Genomic DNA, 21,311 nt, shown 5'->3' with positions numbered 1-21,311 from the left:
TCAAACAAAAGAATCAGATTTTTTTTCCCCAGTCAGAAGGGATAAGCATAAACATTGACGGGGGTGGGAACTGGAGATGCGGTGAAGTCGGAAGCCCCTGGGTCCGATGCCCCGTACGGTATAAATCCAGCATGGCACCTTACGCCTGCAATCCCAGCACGAGGGAGGCGAAGCGAGGAGAATCACGAATGCAAGGCTACCACCCTCAGCTAGTCAGCAGGTTCAAGGCCGTATATAAATACAAACCAGGAGCTGAGGCGATGACTCAGTCAAGGGCTTTCAGCGCAAGCTGCAGGCCCAAGTTTGGATCGCCAAGCACCCACGTGTGAGCCGGGTGTGGGAGTGGCAGAGACAGGCAGATCCCTGGCACCCATTGGCCAGCCAGCCTAGCTCTCAAATCAGTGAGCTCTGGCTTCAGTGTGGGACCCCGTCTCAAAATTGAGTGGTCAAAGAAGACGCTGAATGTCAGCCTGGGCCTCCACACACACATGCGCACACACACAGGTGCATATCCTCCTACGAATACACACGCGCACGCACAGAATAAAAATAAGAGGCTCTTCTGGTCCTTCCATTTGTCTACCCTATTTTTCGTGCCAGGCTTTATTGTAATGTGGGACTTGAGGTCACTGCAGTGTCTTGACATCCTGAGGAGCCAAAAAATGTTAGGGTCTTCTCTGTGTCTTTTTTTCCCCCACCATGAGCAACCTGGTGTTCAGAGGAAGGGAGGAGGAAGGGACGGGGGGGGGGGGGGAAGCTATCAACAGGAGCACTGTTCTTTGGGGAGCCTGGGTAACCCTTTATCCTTCCTTCCCTGAAGGCACAGAGCCACTGATCAGATCTAATAACACAAAAATGGCTCAAATGGCCGTGCCTTTTACTAGGAACTTAAACCTACTTTTAAAGCCTAGGCTTCTTGTTAGTGTTGTTGTTTATATAGAAAAAGCTATTTATATTTAAAAAGCTATTATGGGGTGGGGCTCGTGTGCCACAGCACACATGTGGAGATCAGAGGACAACTTTTATGGAGTGTGTTCTCTCTCCTTCCACCTTTACGTGGGCTCTGGAGATCAGACGCCGTCAGGCTCGCACCTTTACCTGCTGAGCCATCTCGACCTCCCTCTGTTAATGTCTGACTGGCACAGATCGCTTCCTCTTTGTCTCCCATAAAGTCTCAAGGCGGGTGACAAACACACACACAAACAAAACACCCCCCATTTCTGGAAGAGTCAAAGAGCTCTGAGCTCCCTGACTCGATCTTCTTCTCCCCCGAGCTAGGTCCTTGTTGGCCATTCGTGGCATTGGGAGGGCTTTGGGAGTAACCGTGGTAGCAATGAGCTGTAATAAAAGTGACCTACCTATTCTTGGGAAAGAAGATATCTTGTTGTGTTTTTGATGTAGCGTCTTGAATTCTTGAAGGGGGAGGGAAATCAGAAAGGCTTGTTAATGTCGGCATGCTGGTATGAGAGTTGAAATTCTAAATCCCTAGAACGGCTTAGAAAAAGGTAGGGGGATGAGGCCTTTAAAACACTGCTCGTGGCGCCCCCAAGTCTTGCCAGGTGCCTTTGGCCGAGCTATGCTTGCCATGTGTGGCAGCTGCATTTCACATGACCTAGCTGCTTAGGGACTGGCCTCTGTGCTGAGCACAGGACTAACGTCAGGGACACCCAGGACTGTGACAAGAGTGACCACATGCCTGCCAGTCCACTTCCGATGCCTTGCGGTCATAGTGGGGTTTGCGGTCACCCAGCCTCCTCAGAATGCCCTGGTTTTCCATGGTGATTCTCACCAGCTCACGGTTCCTTGCTTCTCTGTTTAAGCTGAAAAACACAGAACGGGGGTGTAGGGGTTTGAAGAAGAAAGCATGTCTCCAGGATGGGATGAAAGAAGAAAGCCTGCGACAGTGCACTCTGGGAAATACACATGTGCAGGTCTCCGTCGGTCGTCCTCAGCCCACGGCCTGCTGGGAGTCTAGTTGATGTGGGTTAGAGTCTTAGTGTTGAGCTCAGACTACACTCCAGCTCCGAATGACTCCATGTTGCAGAATACAGTCTTCACCCTGTGCCTTGCCCTGAGAGACTCCATCTCCCAAGCAGCCTTTCACTCTATTTTGAGGATGCAGGATGAGTCTGCACCTGGCTGGCTATGCAAACAGCACCATCTGTCCAGAGCCACCCACACACCATGGACTGCTAATCTATTTATTCTGGGGAGCAAAGAGGCTCCCATCCTACATATTTATAAAGGTGAACTGGGATTGTAGGGGTACATGGGCACATTAAAACCATATGGGTAGTAAAACTAGGCTCTAGAGCCAGACAAAGAGAGCTGGGCGGTGGTGGCGCATGCCTTTAATCCCAGGGCTTGGGAGGCAGAGAGGCAGGTGGATCTCTGTGAGTTTGAGACCAGCCTGATCTACATACAGAGCAAGTTTTTGGACAACTCAGAGCTACACACAGAGAAACCCTGTCTCAAAAAGCCAAAAACCAAACCAACTAACCAAACAAACAAGAAGAGCCTGAGGAAGGGTAACTCTCACCTGGACCCCATACAGAAGTGGACATCTTGTTTTGGGATGCTGATGGCCCCAGTTAGGCTCATCCGACCAAATATGTGGATCAAGGGACAGGCCAAGAACAACTTCCTGACTGTCCCAGGACAGCTCAGTTTCCTCTGTTGATACTTGAATTGCCACCTGCTTGTCCCGTTCACCCATCCAGACCTGAAATCCCCCAGTCCGCCCATTTGTTCATCTAGACCAGGTTCCACCCTTTTGCCTCTGAAGCCAGACTCAACTCCACAGCTCAACCTGACCCTGCTCCCTGATTCTTTTGCCCAGAGCCCCAGCCCAGAGCCCCTAACCCTCTCCAGTGACCTCCACATGGGTCATCTTATCAGGACAGAGACTATTGAGTATATCCTTCCCCAGTTTTGGCCTCTCGGGCCTCTTTATAATCTATGAATGACTTATTTCTTTAAGCTTTTGTCATCATTCTGTAGCCTACACATGCACATGCACAGAGAGCGTATGGCACTCAATGCGTAATCGAAGAGTTAATATAGTAATCAAGAAAGGAATAACTCCTTTTTATCTCAGCGAGGATGATCCAAAACAAAACAGACAACAACAACAACAACAAAAAAAGTCCTTCCTCTATTCATACATGCTGCCATTCTTTCCCTGATGTATACTTTCCCAGCCCTTACCGCATGCTTCTGTTTGTTTGTTTGTTTGTTTGGTTGGTTGGTTTTGTTTTTAAAAACAAGTGGTGTCTTAGGCAGGGAGTGTTTGGGGTTGGGAAATAATGCTCCTCATTTCGTCTCTCCATTGCTGGCGGCACCTCGCATGCAGATTTAGTCAGGGGACTTTGTGATACTGATGGTTGGAGTGTCATAGCATAGTCTTGGTTAGGACGCTCTATCTGAATATCTGTGGATCCTCCAAATCCATAGCCTGACCCCTAACTTTCAAACTGACACTAAAAGGTGGGCTGGAGGTGGGATGAGCACCTTCATGAAAGCAGTTGGGGGAGAGAACTCTTGCCCCTTCTGCCATGAGCTTCCGGTGCAAAGATGGCTGTCTGCAAAAAAGGCAAGTGGCCTGCACAGCAAGGCCACGCCTGAATCCACTGGTGCCTCTCTCCATTTTTGGACACGCCACGCCTCCAGAACCGAGAAGGAAACAGCTGCTGACTGCTTTGCACCTGAACCACCACTACACATGAGCATTTTGCAAAGGTATGTAAGTTCGTGCGTGGGACAAGGAGACAGCTGGGGAGTCTCTTCAATGGCCACAGAGGTGGGATTTAGCTCCAGAGAAAGGTTCCTGCTTGGGGAGCTGTCCATCTTCACAGCGCGGTCCCTTGCTTCTCTCCTCCCTCACTCAAACCGGAAGGGAAGGATGAGCTCCCTGAGAATAAAATGCAGAGAGAGAGAGAAAGAGAGAGAGAGAGAGAGAGAGAGAGAGAACATTACCTTTTTGAAAGATATTCATTCCAGCAGTCCACGTGGGCCGGGCCTCGATAGGCATTGGCGATTTTCTGACACAGTTGTTTATTTTCATACTCAATTTTGTCGATTCTCTTTTGCTCACCCTGGCAAGAAACCCCAACGTGGTGATGCCAGCACGGTGCGGCCTCCACATAGAGGCACACATGGCCTTTCTCTTGGATTGTGAGAAAAAGGGGGCCCTGTGGAGAGGCCTGGTGGAATCTGGGCGGAGCTTAAGGAAATGGGGTGAATATGGGGAGAGGCATGTTGATGAATCTTTAGGGGGGTGGGTACTTGGAAGGCTCTGGGGAAATGGGTCTCCTTAGAACAAAGATGAAAATAAAATCCAGCCCCAGGTGGCAAAATACCTGGAGTTTGCTCAATTTTAAAATGTAATGTGTGTGTGCCATCGGAGGTTTGGTGTCGACGGCAGGCTTCACTAGAGGGGGGAAAAAAAGCATGGTTACAGTGATTCTAACAGCTGTAGGAACCCACAGGCCACCCGATCCCAACCGCCGAACATCCCACTTTTGAATTCTGACAGTCCGGTTTAATTTTCCCACCTTACATCTCTGGAGGACTTGACAGAGGTAATAGAGCAATGAGGCCTAGTAAGTCCATATAGGTGGGTAGGGGAGCAAGCCAGTCAGTAGAGAGCCAGCCCAGCATGCCGTAGATTCTAGGTTTGATCCCCAGTACTGCCTAAACCAAGCGGTGACATGCCAGGCTGGTAATTCCAGCACCCCAGAGGTGGAAGCAGGAGGCCTGGGAGTTGAAGATCACCCTTGGCCCTCAAGGCAGCTCCCGGCTCACCTGGGCTACATGAGCCCCTCTTTCAAAAACCACAGAGGTAAATCTCCTTTCAACCCAGTGAAACAGCATCTTTCTCACGCCCTTCCCAACGTTACTGGGAAGTCTATTGGGGGCCGAACTCATGTTCTCTAACTTCGGCTCCAAAGAGTTTAAAAGTTGACACTTTCTAGCCCACAGATGTTCAGGAAGAGGATAAAGTTTGTCACTGATCGCCATGACCTCTTGGCTAAACTCAGCAGACGAGGCCGCATCGCCCCAAAGCTAGGGCTAGAGTAGTTCCTCTCCCTACGCTTCTTTGGTCGATCCTTCTAGAACTTCCGATGGCAGCGCCCAGCCCCGGCGGTCCACTTACCTATCTGTACTCTATTCTTGTGTAATATGTAGTGACCGAAGTCAAGCTTTTTCCTGAAGTTTGTGCTTTGCCTGTGATTAGAAACAATAACAGGGTAGGCGAGGTAATCCAGGGAATTATTCATCTTCTCCTAGTTTCTCTTCAGAAATGAGACTCTGCCTCCCCTGCCAGGCACTTAGCTGTCCCAGGACAGGGTGTCATAGTTACCCAGTTATGACATCAGGGGCCAGTCTCAGTGGGAGGCCAGGAGAAGAGCATGTTTGGCTGTCTCTGAGCGGCCTTCTAAAAATTTTTTTTAATTTTTAAGTTGAGATAAAATTTATACATGTTAATGGGGTGTGGACGGTACTTACATGCCCTCTGTCATGACTGGATCAGGGTAAGTGGCATGTCTCTCTCTTTCCCCTCAAGCATTTATAGTTCTGTGCCGGACTTTTGGTTTCTTGCTAAGTCAGGGCCACCTCATGATGGAGGAAAAGGGGCTTAGAAGCTCCTGGCCTGCCTGGAAAGTAGATGTCGCCAAGGATGGAGGGGAAGGGAAAGGCATGATGTGGAGGCCCCTGGCTAGCACAGGCAGAGAGGCTCAGGGAGGGAGGAGTTCCAGCCCTCATTGTGCCAGAGCTAGGAAGTCATAGTCTCCTGCAAGGTTTCCCTGATGATCTGAAGATCTGAGACAGTAAGCTTCTGTGGAGAGTGAAACACAAGAGCTGAGTTAGGATGTGGATTCCTGGATTCCAGAGACTGTATTTGCCCCTTTGGAGTTAGGGACCCTGCTGTTGTTTTCAAAGGCAACTGGAAAAGACACTTTGATTAGAGTGAGATACTGTGCCCTTTGCCCTTAGTGAAAACTCAGGAGAGGACCAGCTACTGACAAAGTGTGGCTCCGAGTGGAATGGCAGCTGCTCCAGGAAGACTGCAAAGGATAGAGCGAAGGGAAATTTACACTAGCTCAGCTCCGCGGGTTCGGGAGTTCACAGAGACGTGCTTCTGGTACTGCTGCGCCTGATTATTCAGTGTTCGGAGCTGAACCAGAGCTTTTGTGAGCTTTTGTGCATGCTAGGTACCTTACCAGCCCAGGAACCTCCTCAGCCCCTTGAATGTTTCTGGAATCTTTCCAGCAATCCTTGGAAGTTAGATGTTGCCATATTCTTTAATGCAATGCTTGGCACAGAAGTGCTTAGGAATTTTAGAACACATTAATATTTACATAATGAGAGATTTAGGGGATGGATCATGAGCTAAACATGAAATCCGTGTTCAGAGATGAACATATCCCGAGTATAATGCTGTACAGTAATTTTTTAGTGCACCTGTGTTTTGACTGTCATCTGTCACAGGTCAGGTGCGAGAATTTCCCGCTTGCTTTCTGTTTGCACTCAAAAGTTAGTTTTGTAAACACTTCAGTTCTCCAACATTATAGCTGCTCAAACTATTATCGTGACTCTGTAGCACCCTCCTCCCTTTTATTCGCCAGCAAAGGGGCTCAAATTAATCACTCAGGGTCAGATGTGCGTGTTTTTGGAGTGAAGGAATGGACGCCCACGCTGCTGGTCTGCAGACGGAAGGGTTCACAGCAAACCCCAGGGGACCCCGTTATCCTGAAAGAGGGACACCAGGTATACCCCAGGTGTCCTGTGCCTGCGCCTCCGCTGCCTTACCCAGGGCGAGGACCCGTGACTCGGGACTGACGACATCTGGGCCAGGGACGCGCTCCGGGGAAACGGTGGCGCGTGTCCTCTGCACTCCGCAGCGCCCCGCCGAGCGGCGCCCACAGCTTCCAGCACCCGGTGGGCCCGCCTCCGGGGCGGAGCTGGGCGGCTCCCGTTTGGGCAGCCCCGCCCCGCTGACCCGGCTTCTCCCCTCGCTCCATCCTGCCCCGGCGTGCTGGGCCCCGCCGCCGCCGCCATGTCCGGCCCATTTGAGCTCTCGGTGCAAGATCTCAACGACCTGCTCTCGGATGGCAGCGGCTGCTACAGCCTCCCGAGCCAGCCCTGCAACGAGGTCATCCCCAGGGTCTACGTGGGCAACGCGTGAGTAATTCGGGAGGGCTGACCCCGCCGCTGCTCCCCGGGCGCCCCGCCCACTCGGCTGGAGTGGAGTCCGCGGGCGTGGGCAGGGTGAGGTCGGGGGGGGGGTACCCCGGGCGTGGTCGGTGACCTGAGAGCAAGAGCGGGGACTGGGGACCGGATCGGAGTCGATGCCCACTCCCTGCGCGTGAAGCCAAGGAGCTGGACTCCGCATGCGCTGAGACCCGAAGGTGCCCGGCCCTGCCCTCGGCCACCGCCCGCTCTGGCTTGGGCTTGGGCGGGGTCGAGGCTACCACGTTCTCCTAACAGGTGGCAGGGTTGTCTCTTGGCCGCTCGCGTCATGTGACAGCTGCCTAGTTCTGCAGTGAGGTCACCGTGGAATGTCTGCCCTCGTTGCCATAGCAACGGGATGACGTTTCAATCCGGGTGTGGAGCTTTTTCTGTCCGTGTCAGGAAATCCAAATACCCTAAAATACTCTAGAAGGGGAAGAGGCTGGGCCAAGGCTTTCCTGGCTTCTCCAGATAGGGTTTGACTAGGATGGGACAAATCAAAATGATAAACTCTGCAGAAGATCTGCCGTCTGAATATTCCCCCTAATCACACCACCAGGAAATATGTGTGTTATTGCTCTCTTATGCGTTGTTACGAGAAAGTGCTTTTAGCCGTGCTGCTAATAAGAATTTCTCAGCACTGGGAGAGGACCAGTATTAACACCGAAAGAAAGGCTGGCATGACCCACATTGAGGGAAGGTCCACACTGGATTGTCATGATTATGAAGGCCCATTTATCATTGTCCTAAGCTCTGAGGTCCAGACTAAAGACTGCTTGTCAACACTAATAACCAAGCCTTCCTCTATTTTTGCACAATAGGAAGTGGCGGCCGGGGGTTGTTGAGATGTTGTGAGGACCTTTCAGTGTCTTTTTTTTTTTTAATGTATACAATGTTCTGTCTGCATGTGTACCTGCGTACCAGAAGAGGGCACCAGATCTCATTATAGATGGTTGTGAGCCACCGTGTGGTTGCTGGGAATTGAACCCTGGGTCTGGTGGAAGATCAGCCAGTGCTCTTAACCCCTGAACCATCTCTCCAGCCCCCGACCTCTCAGTGTCTTACATGTGTGTTTGCTGCCCCGCACCTATGACCTGCTGTTTAACCTGCCGTGGAACCAGAGGGGATTCAACGTGGCAGGTCCCAGACACTTGGGGACAGGTTGCGTGGAGGGAGCACCTGCTGTGTGTCAAACGCTGTGGTGGTGTTCGTTCTTGATAATGGCGGTAGGCTAACGGTGCATCTGTGGGCTGTTGGGCTAGTGTTAGAGAACTGAGGTGTGTGGGCACGTGATTCTGCATTCTGTCGGCAGCCTGTTCGGTCTTGCTCAGGGTCCTGAACAGGAGTGGCTAAACAGACCCACAGGCTCATCCCCCAGCTCATTTACTGCATAGTCCTAGGGAACCCCTCCCAGCCCTCCGGACCCCAACTACGTAAGAACCTGGCATCCTCAGGAGCCTGCTTGCTGGGGACAGTTTGTTGCTTTTGTCTGTGGTGGCTTCTCTAGGCATAGTGGCAGGTATGATGGCCGCCTCGGAAAACACAGCCTTTGCCCTCTGTGCAAATCTGACCTTGACGTGGAGTGAGCTCAGCTGGGAGGATCAGCTTTGTACCTAGTGTAGAGAATGGTGCTTCCTCGCCCACCCGGAACTCCTGGACCAAACGGGTTTTAGCCGCATCCTCTCGGGGCAGAGAGGGGGTCTGTGTGAGCTGCGTTTCCCATCTCTGGGTTTTATAGGTGGTGTGGGCCTGAGAGGCGGAGGGAGGTAGGAGGCAGAGCGTGGCTGAATGTCTGGAGAAAGCTTCCCTCTCAGCGCTGGGTTAGCAGCCCACGTGAGCACACCTGTATTTCCCTGCCTGTCCTGCTGAGTTTAAGCTCTGCTCCCTGGGGACAGCACAGCCCTGTCCTCTCTTCCGGGCCACCACGAGAGGCAAGACGGGACTTGCAGGGGATACTGCTCTGTAAAGCACAAACTGCTGTTTTTATTGGGGTGTTGTGAGGGGAAGTGAAGGGCCTCTTTGGCCATCCAGGCAAGGTATCTTCTAGCTCCTATCATTTTTTTGGGGGGGGGGGGGTGGGGAGTGGCTGCTTAGGTGCTAAGACATTCCGGTGTGGCAGGGTCGATCTTCCGGGGCATCTGCCATGTGACGGTTTCGTTCTTCACTCGTTCACAGTACATCTGTCTGGTTCCAGCTGTGTGCAGGCACCTCAGCAGGTACTGAGGGCGCAGACTGCTCAAGGAACTCTCAGACTAAAGCTCTGAACAAATAAGCATGGCCCCGCCTTGGGATATAAACAACACAGAATCCGTCTGTGCCAACAGAACAGCCGCCTTTAAACACTCAGGACGACACCCCCCCCAAAAAAAAAAGTTAGCAGTATTGCCCCCATTTTACAGAGAGGAAGACAGAGGCACAGAAAGATTAAGTGGCAGGGCTGCATTCAGACCCAGACATTGTGACTCCAGGGTCTATTTTTCTTTTGTTTTGTTGTTTGAATCTGGGTCTCACTGGGTAAACTCAGGCTGGCCTTAAACTCATGATCTTTCTCCCATGGCCTCCTGAGTGCCAGGAGTACAGGCGTGTGCTACCATGCCTGACTCTCTATAGCTTGTGTACACCATCATCACAATATAGGAACTGTGATGGCAGCAGGCACGCTGGAGGGAGCCGGGGAGATCCCGCAGAGGGCTCTGCAGGATGAGAGGTGAAGCTACACAGGAGGGGAAGGGGAGCCGAGGAAACAGCACGGGCCTAGACCCACGAGTCTATTTGGGGAAGCTGCTGGTAACTAGATATGGCTGGGGTGAGGGGACAGGTCATGAGATGAGGCAGGAGGAGCCGCTGGGTACAGGCTTAGCTCTTCCTCCTCCTCCTCCTCCTCCTCCTCACTCCATTTTTGTCCCCGCCTCCCATCCAGGTCTATAGCTCAGGACATCACCCAGCTGCAAAGATTGGGCATCACCCACGTCCTGAATGCCGCCGAGGGCAGGTCCTTCATGCACGTCAACACCAGTGCCAACTTCTACAAGGATTCCGGCATCACCTACCTGGGCATCAAGGCCAATGACACACAGGAGTTCAACCTCAGCGCTTACTTCGAAAGAGCTGCAGACTTCATTGACCAGGCCTTGGCTCATAACAATGGTAAGAGAGAGGGCTTTGGCTTTGACTTGGTCTGGCCTAGGAAACAGACCCCAACGAGGTCTCCCTTTTGGATGTTCTTTGTTTCCTGTCCCCTGTGGTGACGACTGAAGACTTCAAGGCTCTCTTTGCCTGTCTGCTCACCTGGCCCCCCCCATTACACAAGCACTTTTGGGTGGTGGGAGCACCAGGGTCCTTTGCCTTTAGTTTGACTTGGGCAGAAAGTGCTTTCCAGCCATCTGCCTCGTCCTCCCGACTCAGACGCCTGTGGTGATGACAAAGGCTCGCCTAACGTCCAGGACGGGAAGTCCTGAGGTGAAGGAGCACGCCGTTGTCGGTTGGTTGATTCAGTAGCTCAGTGAATCTGGTCAACACTACTGCGTAGATGAGTTAGTTACATTTAAACGGCTGTGACCGAGAGTACAGCTTGAAGGAGGAAAGACGTTTATTTCACGCCGTCGGGGGTTTCATTCAGCGGGAAGCTGGTCCCGTGAGCACGGACAAAAAAGTCACCGCAGTGGAGCGCGTGAACCAGGAGGCCCTTTACCTCATGGCAGACAGGCCCTTGACCTCTGTGCCATAGAAAAAGGATAATAGTATTTCTGACGTAGCGGGCAGCGGTTAGGTAGCGAGGCTTCTTTCCCTTTGATTTGTGCCCATCTGTGTGTGTGTGTATAGACATGTGTACGCATGTGTATATGTGTTCGTGCATGTGCCTATGTGTGTGCGTTCCAGTGCTTATGTGTAGGTGTGTCTGTGTGTATGCATATGTGAGTGTTTTGCACGAGGAAGCCAGAGCTGATACTGAACGTCATCTTCAAGTCACTCCCCACCTAATTTTTTGAGACAGGCTCCCTCCCCAATCCTGGAGCTCATGGATTTATCCTGGCTGCCGGCCAGCGAGCCCCAGGGACCCACTTTTATCTGCCTCCCTGGCTCTGTGACTGTGGGCGTATGCTGCTGTGCTGGGTGTTTATGTGGGTGCCATGTGGGTGAGAAATCCGAGGGCCGCCGGGCAGATGTCAGCAGAGCAGATGGGTTCTCCCAGCCTCTTCCCATCACGTCTTCCTCCCTCTGTGGAGCAGAGGTGGCCCACTGTGGATGCCAGGCTTTGCCCTTCTCACGTGGCAGTGGTCACTCACCCACCTGCCTTCATCTCCTCGTTCTAGCCCACGGGGAATGTACGCTGACTCGTTCTGACCTCTCGCCTTGGTGTATATGGGTAGATGGGATCTTTGGTCTGGGATGTTCTCTGCCCATTTCTCACCATCCTCTGGAAAACCCTATTCGCATCCTACCACGGGGCTAGTGTCCCTCTTTTATGGAGCCCATCCTCAGGCTCTCAGGGACCAGCATTGTCCCTGGCCTCCTCTCCCCAGCACCTGGTGTCCACTGAAGGTGATTGCTGAACAAGCAGGATGCTTCCCAGGGCTTTGATGCCTTGTACGTAAGTCCATACTGCTGAGATGGAACGAAACTGGACCCAGCCTCTTGCAGGTTTCCAGGGGACAGGAATTCCTTACTAAAGAAAGCCTCAGGAGGCAGAGACAGGTTCCCCAGAACAAGCTAACCGGACTATCAAGACACCAAGAGACCCTGCCTCAAAATGGAAGAGAGAATTAATAACTGACTCGGGCACTAGCTGTCAAACTTGAGCCTCCACTAGCCCAAGCAGATGTGTGCCCTTGAACACACATATACACTTGTATGTTTACAGGTATGCACACTGAGGCTTCTCATACACATCATTTGGGAGAGAGAAAGGAGGGAGCTACATCTCACGGGAGAGTGTGAATGAGCACATGCAGGCACACACAGGCACACTTATGCACACATATGTAAACGCACATGGGCTCGTCTGCCAGGGAGTGGGGAAGGAGCTGGGTCTGTGTAGAAGACAGAGCAATCACTTGCTTCTGAGAGGACCTAAGGAGGCTGTATGAAGGAGGCATTGTGTGGGCTGAGCCTGGGGCGCTGTGGTAGGCGCTGTGCCCTGGTTGTAACTGAGCATGCTCCCAGTGGGGAGGGGGAGGGTGGCTGTCCGGCAGAGGGTCCCACTGTCCTCTGGGATCAGGACAAGGCCCCACTGGGGCCTTTAGGTAATAGCCAGAGAGAGAGAATGGCTGGAAAGTTGGGGGGACTCCCATCTCCGGATGTAGGAGGATCTTGGGAAATAGAGGAGTGTTGGGGGCGGGGTAGGGTGATGGGTGCAGAGGAGATGCTGTTCCTGGCCAGCAGTTTGCCTCCAGAACACCTGGGAGGAGGTAGTAGCCATTCACTCGGCAACAGAGGGATGCCCAGCGGATGCTGGAAATGGCAGAGCATCCTCATCTCAGCGCCACAGTCCTGGTTCTGGAAGGACTCAGCCTTCAGAAGGAAAGTAGATCTGTATGTGGCCAGCAGGTGCTCGGGGCCCCTGGGGGACTCCCGGGACTGGGTGATGTTTATCGGGTGCTCTTGTGTGCCAGGCACTAGCCTGGGGCTTTGTCTCTGTCTCTTGTTTTGTTTTGAGACAGAGTCTTGCTATGTATCCCTGGCAGTCTTGGAACTTCACTGCTGTCTGTGGGCAGCAGGTGGCTGAAGAGAGAAACCGGGCTTCTGCCTCTGGGGGCGGGGCTCCCTACCCGCATGGTGTTGGGGTTTTCTTGCCACTGACCCTTGGCCACTCCCTCCCTCCCCTTCTCTCCTCTCTTCCCCACCTCCCTTTCTTCCCATCATCGCTTTCCTTGCCCTTGAGGAATTCCGGGGTTTACCTTTCCCTGGAGATGAAGGAGTGAAACAGACAGGAACAGACAACTCGAGTGTGGCGATGGGAAAGTGGCTTACAGGGAAGGATGTGTGCTGTAGGCTGAGGGCGGCATGGAATGCAGGGAGAAAGGAAAGGAGGGGGTGACAGTGTGGGCGAATTGGGGGAGCCACGTGGGGGAGCTTGGACATGCGTATGTGTGTGTGTGTGTGTGTGTGTGTGTGTGTGTGCGAGTGTGTTGTTTGTATTTTTATTGGAAATATGTGTATGCGTGTGTGACTGCATGAGTTTGTGTGCACCACCTGTGCAGGAGCCCTCAGAGGCCAGAAGAGGGCCTCTGATCCCCTGGCACTGGAGTTACCGGTGGTTGTGAGCCACCTGACATGTCTGCTGGGAACCAAACCCAGGTCCCGTGCAAAAGCAGGAAGTGCTGTCTGCCGCGGAGCCATCTCTCCAGCCCTGGAATCCACTCTTTTAAAATCCGCTTTGCAGCGGGACAATTCAGTTGGATTCGGGAAAGCGTATGAGTATTCAGTGTGACAGTCATGTTAAATTTTGGCATATGTGGACACCCGTAAAGCCATCACCGCAACCAAGATAGTGAATGTGTCCGTCGCCCCCACATTTTTAATGTCTCCATGCAACATCTCCCGTCTCCTGTCCCTTCAGCCTTCCACTCTCAAGCCCCTCTTGGTCTGTTTTCTGTCACTGGAGAGCAGTGAGCATTTTCCAAAGTCTAATGTCAACGGAGTCACACAGCATGCACTCTTTTTTTTTTTTTTTTTTTTTTTTTGTCAGACAGAGTTTCTCTGTATAACCTTGGCTGTCCTGGACTTGCTTTGCTTTGTAGACCAGGCTGGCCTCGAACTCACAAAGATCCGCCCTGCCTCTACCTCCCTGAGTGCTGGGCTTACAGGCATGTGGCACTGTGCCCAGCTACATTTTTTTTAAACATATTTGTGGGTGTTGGATCTAAAACAAGCACATTTCCCTGCTGAGCCCTCTCTCCAGTGTAACTGGGCTATTGGACTACTCTTCTGGATTCTTATATCTACCACCCCACTTCGTCCCAATCCCTTCCAACCGCCCAGAACTAGGTAGGTGGGGTTTAGAAGGGGGAAGGGCCAGAGATCTGATTAGTCTACTTCCTGCTGATTAGGGGCATCGAGTTCCTTGGGTTGAGGTTGATCTAGTTTCTTCTCATCTCTTTGCGCACCACGACTACAACAAACCCACGAGCTGACGCCAGCAAGGGGGGGGGGGCAGCCGCCTCTTCAGAGCACCTCCAGCGCCGCTCTCCTGGCTCTGGCGTTTATAAGAGTCCCCAGAATACCAACCGTCAATCATCTTCAGCTGACAAAATCACACCCCCTCCTCCTCCTAGAGCACAAGGCAAATCATAGTCAGCTGAAGCAGCAATGTCCCACACCTGGGATTAAAACAAAACCTTACTACCAACAACTGTTTTGTTGTTGTTGTTTGTATTTTTTTTAAAGAAACCAAAATTCTCACCACACTCCATTGCGCCTCTTAACTTTTGGAAAAGCATCATATTGTATGGACACGTGTAGCGTATCTTACCTAATTGTCCACTGTTTTGTCCTAAGACAGCGTAATGCTCCATGGACTGAGCTGGCCTCAAACTTGCCATCCTCCTGCCTCAGCCTCCTGAGTGCTAGGACTGCAGGCATGTGGCACCACACCCGGTTTCGTGTTCTGCTCTTGACTGAAGGGTCAGATTCGTCTAGGGATGTTACCTGTCACAAAGCATACAGTTCAGTGAATGGCATACCCACGTAGCAACCCCCAGATCAAGGAACAGAACACAACCAGAACCCCAGAAAACCTCCTTCAGTTCTCCTCCCTCTCCACCTGCCTGTCTCCCGGGTTACCACGGTTCGGGCCCCTAAACACGGTTCGGGTCCCTAAACACGGTTCGGGTTTAACCGTTGGGTATCTTTTCTGCTGTGTGCTTTCTACATAGTCTTTCTCATGAGCTGCATATTAGTCTTTTTTTTTTTTTCCTTAGATTTACTTGTTTGTTTTCGTTTGTGTGTATGCGTGTGCCCACAAGCGCGTGGACACAAGAGTACAAAGTGCAAGGGTCCGTTCTTCTCTCTGAGGGTCATGTGGGTTCCAGGGGTAGAACTCGGGGTCGTTGTGCTTGGGAGCAAGCGCCTTTGCCCACTGAGCCATCTCTCTATTCTTTTTCTTTTTGAGGCAAGGTCTCATTTTGTAGCCCAAAACTGGCTTTGAACTTCCGGCAACTCTCCTGTCTCGGCCTCTTAGAGTGTTGGAATTACAGGTGTGTAATACCACCATGCCTGGCTGCATCACTAATTCTTTGTTATTTCTTTATCTGTGTGTGTGTGTGTGTGTGTGTGTGTGTGTGTATGTAAGTCAGAGAATAATTTCTAGAAAGTGCTCTCTACTCACTTGAGCCCTCTCACTGGCCCCACGTAGGTCATTAATTCTCCTTAAAAAGAGACTCTCATTTACCCATTCTACTGTTATCGATAGTCTTAGGGGCCCGTGAGAACAGTGCTGCCAATAAGAACATTGAGGTCCATGCCTCAGTGACGGTGTGTGGGTCGGAATGCCACTGCTGGCCAGGAGGGGGCGCAAGGCGTTCAGCTTCCTCATCACACCCTGCCTTCCCTAGCGACCCACGAGAGTCCTGGTTGTTTCACATCTGCCCCTGGTGAACCATGGGTCTTTCATTCTTATTATCCTGGCCATTCTGGGTGGGATTGCAGCAGGGCGGCCATGCGCTCTGCTTGTCGTGTGGAAGAGTTTGAGTGTTACAGTGAGGTCGGGCTTCCCCGGTCACCACATCACCCCACCCCACCCCCGCCCCCGGTTTTCTTGCAGGCCGGGTGTTAGTCCACTGCCGTGAGGGGTACAGCCGGTCCCCAACGCTGGTCATCGCCTACCTCATGATGAGACAGAACATGGACGTCAGGTCTGCCCTGAGCACCGTGAGGCAGAATCGTGAGATCGGCCCCAATGACGGTTTCCTGGCCCAACTCTGCCAGCTCAATGACAGACTAGCCAAGGAGGGGAAGATGAAGCGCTAGGGTGCCCTCAGCCTCTTCTGCAGAGGTCTGACTGGGAGGCCCTGGCCGCCATGCTTAGGAAACTCAGTGTACCCTGCTCCCAGCATCACAAGGCACTTGCCCACGTCTGTCCCATTGTGGCCCTGGGCCATTCCACCCTTAGGGAGAACATGAAGAAGCTGAGGGGGCCATCCTTGCTCCTTGGCTGTCCTTTCCTGTAATTTATGTCCTCTCCCTGAGGTGGGGGCTCAGGGGGGGAGGCCTGTGGCATACATACATCTCAGTGACCCAGGGCAGGAGGCCTGTGAGGGTGTAAGACCCAAGCCACTCATAGGCACTCTTCATGACCCCCTCCCCAACCTGGGTTCCTCCCCAGTGGTCCAGAGACAGGATCCTGGTGAGGGAACTCTGCGAACGCAGGCCCTGATTGCTCCATAGCCCATGGTCCTCGTAGCCCGACACACCCTGCTTAGGCAGAGGCATGGCATTAGTTCTGAAGCAGGGTGGAAGATAGGTTATTAGTGGTTGAATTTCCAGAAAAAGGCTGCGTTTTAATAATTTCCTTAGAATTAAAGATACTACACAGAGGCCCTTAAGTAGGCAAATCTGTTTTCCCCAGAGGGCTCTCCTGATTCTTTGGAATGTTTAAAATGTGCCTCTTTGGAGAGCTTACATTCTGTATCTGCTGCCTCAGAGCCTTCCCTGTGGATGGCTCTGTTCTTTTGCTTGTTAGAAGAGTGATGCCTTAGGCAGGGTTTTATTTCTCTTTAGAATACAGGTGGTTGAGGTCCAGCCTATTAAAAAACAAACAAAACAAAACAAAACAAAAAAACCTCCATTTAGAGAATTGCAAGGGTTTTATCCTGAATTATGGCGTTGGTGAGCCCAAGCCATTGTACCAACTGCTCTTCATCCTGGTTGCTATTCTCAGAATAGAAGGAGGAAGTTGGCCAATCACAGCTCGTGTTTGAGGGTATGTGCACTGGCATCTATGTGGGGGGCTGGTGCCTGTCCCCTTGGAGACGGAAGGAAAATGAAGGGCCCCCATGCCCATCCTGCCCACTTACGGATGGCTCTGATGGTTCCATGGTGTCTGCAGGAACCTGGGGGTGACTCTCTGGGCAGCAGAGGGACGTGGTGTGTCATCCGGATGGACCCCTCTTTTATCGGAGAGAGCGCAAACAAAGAAATGACCTTTTGAAGAACTCTCTAAGGATGCCTTTGAAATGCGTTGGGCCTGGTGAGCCTACACATTGGCCAGGGACTGAACACAGTCTTCTTGGGACTTCATGTTCTTGTTATTTGTGGGTCTCCGGGGTTCCACAGAGCAGAGAGGTGGCACTTAGCCATCACCCCAGCACCTGGCACATAGGTGCCTCATAAAAACCTGTTTTATGAGAACTGGAGCTGTTGTGGGGGAGGGGGGGCTTGGGATCCCAGCAGCCTGTGTGTGTCTGCCTGAAGGATGTCCTACAGAACTTCGAAGAGCAGCCTTACTTGGAGGGAAAGACATATCAGGGATTTCTGTTGAATGTTTCAAATTCAGCTTTAAATGTACGAGTCGGCAGTGTTAGGGTGAGGAATGTGCCTTTTGCAGGGCTGCTGAGGGGTGTCTGGGAAGAGCCAGGAGAGGCAAGCCCATCTTAGGGTATCACTCCCAGAGGAAAGCCCTCTGATCACAGCAGTAGCAGATCTGTGCAGCCTGGACGGTCTCATCGTCCCCTGTTCTGTGTGACCACAGCAGCTCTGGACACGTGGTATCCGTCATCCCCCCCCCCCCCCCAGAATGAGATGGCCATGGCCAAATTGTGTACCTTACGCCATAGTTTTCCAGGGGCTCTGTCTGCTTGGTCTAACTTGCAATTCATGATAACCCTGTAAAGTTGACAGACCTTATTCATGTGTTAGGAGAGGGAGAAAGAGAGAGGAAAACATCTGGGCTGGAAGGGTATGCTGACACACGTGTAGAGGCCCAGCTCACGGGAGGCAGAGACAGGGGGATTACTGCAAGTTCAAGGATAGTTCGGTGTACATGTGGACTCCAGCCAGGGCTATGATTGCAAACTCCTGCTTTTTTTTGGCTTTTGGTCTTTGGTTTTCAAGACAGGGATTCACTGTGTAGCCCTGGCTGTCTGGGAACTCGCTCTGCAGACCAGGCTGGCTTGGACCTCAGAGATCTGCCTGCCTCTGCCTCTGAGGGCTGGGACTAAAGGCTTGTGCCACCACTACCCATCTAAGATCCTGTTTTTTGTTTTTGTTTTTTAAACCAAAACAAAACAAAAAATCCAGTATAATTAAGAGTTGCCTGTCTCATTAAAGCTAGGTGGAAGTAGTTTGAGGCCCGATGCTTAGGGAAGCCGGAATGTCCTTGGCTTTGATGCCTCTAGAACCAGCACCCAGTGATGTGCAAGCATCCTGCACACATCTTTGAGTGAAAACTGCGAGTCCCCAGTTAGGACACAGGCTCTCTATGTCCAGGTGACACATGGTGACGTGTCGATGAGCTCTACTCTGCTCCTAGAAGAGGCTGACAACCCCGTCCCCCTCATCAGGGTGACCATACCACAGGGCGGCCACCGCTGATTACTCACTAGCCCCCCTGGAGGTTTCTTTGTGGGAACATGAAGGAAAAGGGGCCTTTGGGAGATTCCTGGCTTTCCTTTGGGGGCTATCTGGCGAAAGTTAAGGGCTTCTTGGTCAGCTTTAGCTCATGAGAGTGGCTCCTACTTCTTCAGGTAAAACACCCATGTGTTGTGGAAGAGCCATCTTGTGCCCACCCGTGAGTGGATAGTGTTCTAGCCCTGGAAAGTGCTGAGAAAGAATTCAGGGTGTCCCTCCCTTTCCCCAGACCCCATCAGATCACTTTATTAGACACATTAAAAAAAAAAAAAGTAAAAATTACGATGTAAAAGAGTTTCCCTTCTCAATGTTAAAGTAGTCTGCCTGCCTTTTCTGGGGTGGTCTGTTTCCCCAGCATTCTGTTATCTTGAGAGCGGAGACCAACACTTACTAATGAGGGAACTCTTTTGGCCCACAGTAGGCTCTTTAGGGCTCTAGCACTGTAGGTTGCTTTACAAATCCTCCCCTGGGGGAGGAGAGAGGGGGCTACAAGGATGTAAAGTGAATAAAATAAATAAATGAGAAAAAAATATATATGTATACATAAACCAAAAAAAGAAAAAAGACAAACCTTTCTGCAATGGAGTCTCACTGGGTATAAAACCATGTTCGTGATTTTTATTATGAGAGGTTGCTACAGTTAATTAAAGAATTTTCTTCCTTTATTGAAAAAAAAAAATCCTCCCTTGGCCTTTCGCACCCCTGGGGAATGGGCATGAATACGGCCATGCCCAGCAGGTGGTGTTGATAGGAAGGTTTGGTGCCTTTCCAGCTTGTAGTATTTAAGACGCTAAACGTTTTAATCACAGTAGGTACTGATCCTAAGTATGGAGGGAAGAGGTTTTCTCACGGGGAAATTTTCTTTTTCATAAAAGTGGTATTAGATGGTCCTTCCAGGTCAAGATTCCATCCTAATCATAGACAGAGGGAGTCTCAGGACAGAGAGAAGATTGGCTGGATATTTAACCTCGTGTCTTTCTTATCCCCGCCAACTGGTAGGTAACTTGTAAAAGAGTGATTTCCTTGAAGGGAGAAGGTTCAGGGGAAAAGGATGGTGGGGTGAGGCAGCGTACTGTCATCTGCCTAGCATGGGCCAGGCCCTGAGTTTGATTCCTGCCGCTGGAAGGAAAAGGAAGTGCGTTCTATCACCAGTGTTAATGCACTATAAAACTGTCACCAAAATAAATGTCTTACCTGACGAAGAAGCTCGTTTTGTGTGTGTTTCATTTTGTGTGTTTGGGCTTTTTTATGTTTGCTTTTTCTCATCTCTGTGGCGGTGCTGTTGTTGGTTTTGAGGTAGGCGCTCAGGTAGCCCAGGCTTGCCTCAAACTCCACCTGTAGCCGAGGCTGGCCTTGAACTCCTGATTTCCTGCCTCTGCTTCCACGTGCTGGGATTAGAGACTTACGTCACCGTACCAGCATAGCCTTTTTCTGACGTTTAGAAATGATCACCTAGGAGGCTGAAGAGATGTCTCCAGTTGAGAGTATACAGGACCCCAGTCTGGTTCCCAGCACCTGTGCTGAGTGGCTCATCAACCTCTTTTAACTCCAGGTCCAGGGGATCCAGGACCTCTGGCCTCCAAAGGCATCTGCACATCCCCGAATACAGATACACGCATAATTAAAAATAAAATCTTTAAAAAAAAAAAACCCACACACCTAAAATTTAGCCCTTGGAGGTACCATTCTGGAAAGTTGGCAGAATGTGTAGGTCTATCTCATGATGTGCTGGCTAAGGTAAGACTTCCAGACACAGAAAAGGACTCAGTGCATCCGGAGTTGGGATGGGAGGAGAGGGACAGTTAGGGGAACTCGGGGAACCAGTGAAAATTCTTTGTTTTGCTTTGTTTTTTTCTAGACAAGCCTTCTCTGTGTAGCCCTGGCTGTCTAGAACTCTCTTTGTAGCCCAGGCTGGCCTCGAACTCACAGAGATCCTTCTGCCTTTGCCTCCCCAGTGCTGGGATTAAAGGTGTGCGCCACCACTGATGCCCTTTCTCTTTTTGAAGATTTATTTATTTAATGTATATGAGTGCTGTGTCCGAATAAACACCTGTGTGCCAGAAGAGGGCATTATGGATGGTTGTGAGCCACCATGTAGTTGCCGGGAATTGAACTCGGGAACTCTGGAGGATCAGATGGTTCTCTTAAGCGCTGAGCCATCTCTCCAGCCCGTGAAAATTCTTTGCAGGGCACTAATGAAGGATGCATGCCAGTCTCTGTGCCCGTGTGCTGGATAGCTGCAGGGGATGATGCTGAGTGAGAGAAAGCAGGCATTAGTTTCGTTTGCCGTAATATGTTTGTTGCTTTTTAATTGAAAAAATGACGTAAATCAAGGGTAGATTAGTGGTCGCCAGGGGTTAGGACTAGAAGAGGGAGGGTGAGTGAGATGAGTGGACATCTTTGCACAAGAGCGACAGAGCAGGCCGTGGTGGCGGGTGCCTGTGATCTCAACGACCCGGGAGGTGATCTGGAGTTCAGGGTTAGCCTCGGCCTTTGGTGTATGAGACCCCGCT

General features: G+C 51.4%; 2 protein-coding genes across 3 annotated transcripts; one reads left to right on the top strand and one right to left on the bottom strand.

The window, feature by feature from the left end:
* Window positions 1-935: 935 nt before the first annotated feature.
* Window positions 936-6,908, bottom strand: Cfap97d1 (CFAP97 domain containing 1). Of its 2 annotated transcripts, none has more exons than XM_055619907.1 (6): window positions 6,814-6,908; window positions 5,156-5,839; window positions 4,359-4,429; window positions 3,976-4,094; window positions 1,697-1,820; window positions 936-1,412 (listed from the first exon to the last, which is right to left on the bottom strand). In XM_055619907.1, exons 2-6 carry the CDS (start codon window positions 5,277-5,279, stop codon window positions 1,359-1,361), a joined length of 492 nt encoding a protein of 163 aa, XP_055475882.1. In that variant the 5' UTR covers window positions 5,280-5,839; window positions 6,814-6,908; the 3' UTR covers window positions 936-1,358. The 2 variants fall into 2 exon arrangements, with proteins under 2 accessions (XP_055475882.1, XP_055475881.1); XM_055619906.1 differs by lacking the exon at window positions 936-1,412 and having other exon boundaries at window positions 1,528-1,820; window positions 5,156-5,226; window positions 5,509-5,839.
* Window positions 6,883-20,007, top strand: Dusp3 (dual specificity phosphatase 3). Its single transcript, XM_055619908.1, has 3 exons — window positions 6,883-7,185; window positions 10,154-10,380; window positions 15,995-20,007. Exons 1-3 carry the CDS (start codon window positions 7,061-7,063, stop codon window positions 16,198-16,200), a joined length of 558 nt encoding a protein of 185 aa, XP_055475883.1. The 5' UTR covers window positions 6,883-7,060; the 3' UTR covers window positions 16,201-20,007.
* Window positions 20,008-21,311: the final 1,304 nt, after the last annotated feature.

This window comes from Psammomys obesus, unplaced genomic scaffold (genome assembly GCF_907164565.1).
Source record: "Psammomys obesus unplaced genomic scaffold, mPsaObe1.curated_primary_1811, whole genome shotgun sequence".
Lineage (NCBI taxonomy): Eukaryota > Metazoa > Chordata > Mammalia > Rodentia > Muridae > Psammomys > Psammomys obesus.
The sequence above is the reverse complement of the archived record's forward strand: the minus strand, read 5'-3'. Positions and strand labels throughout refer to the sequence as shown.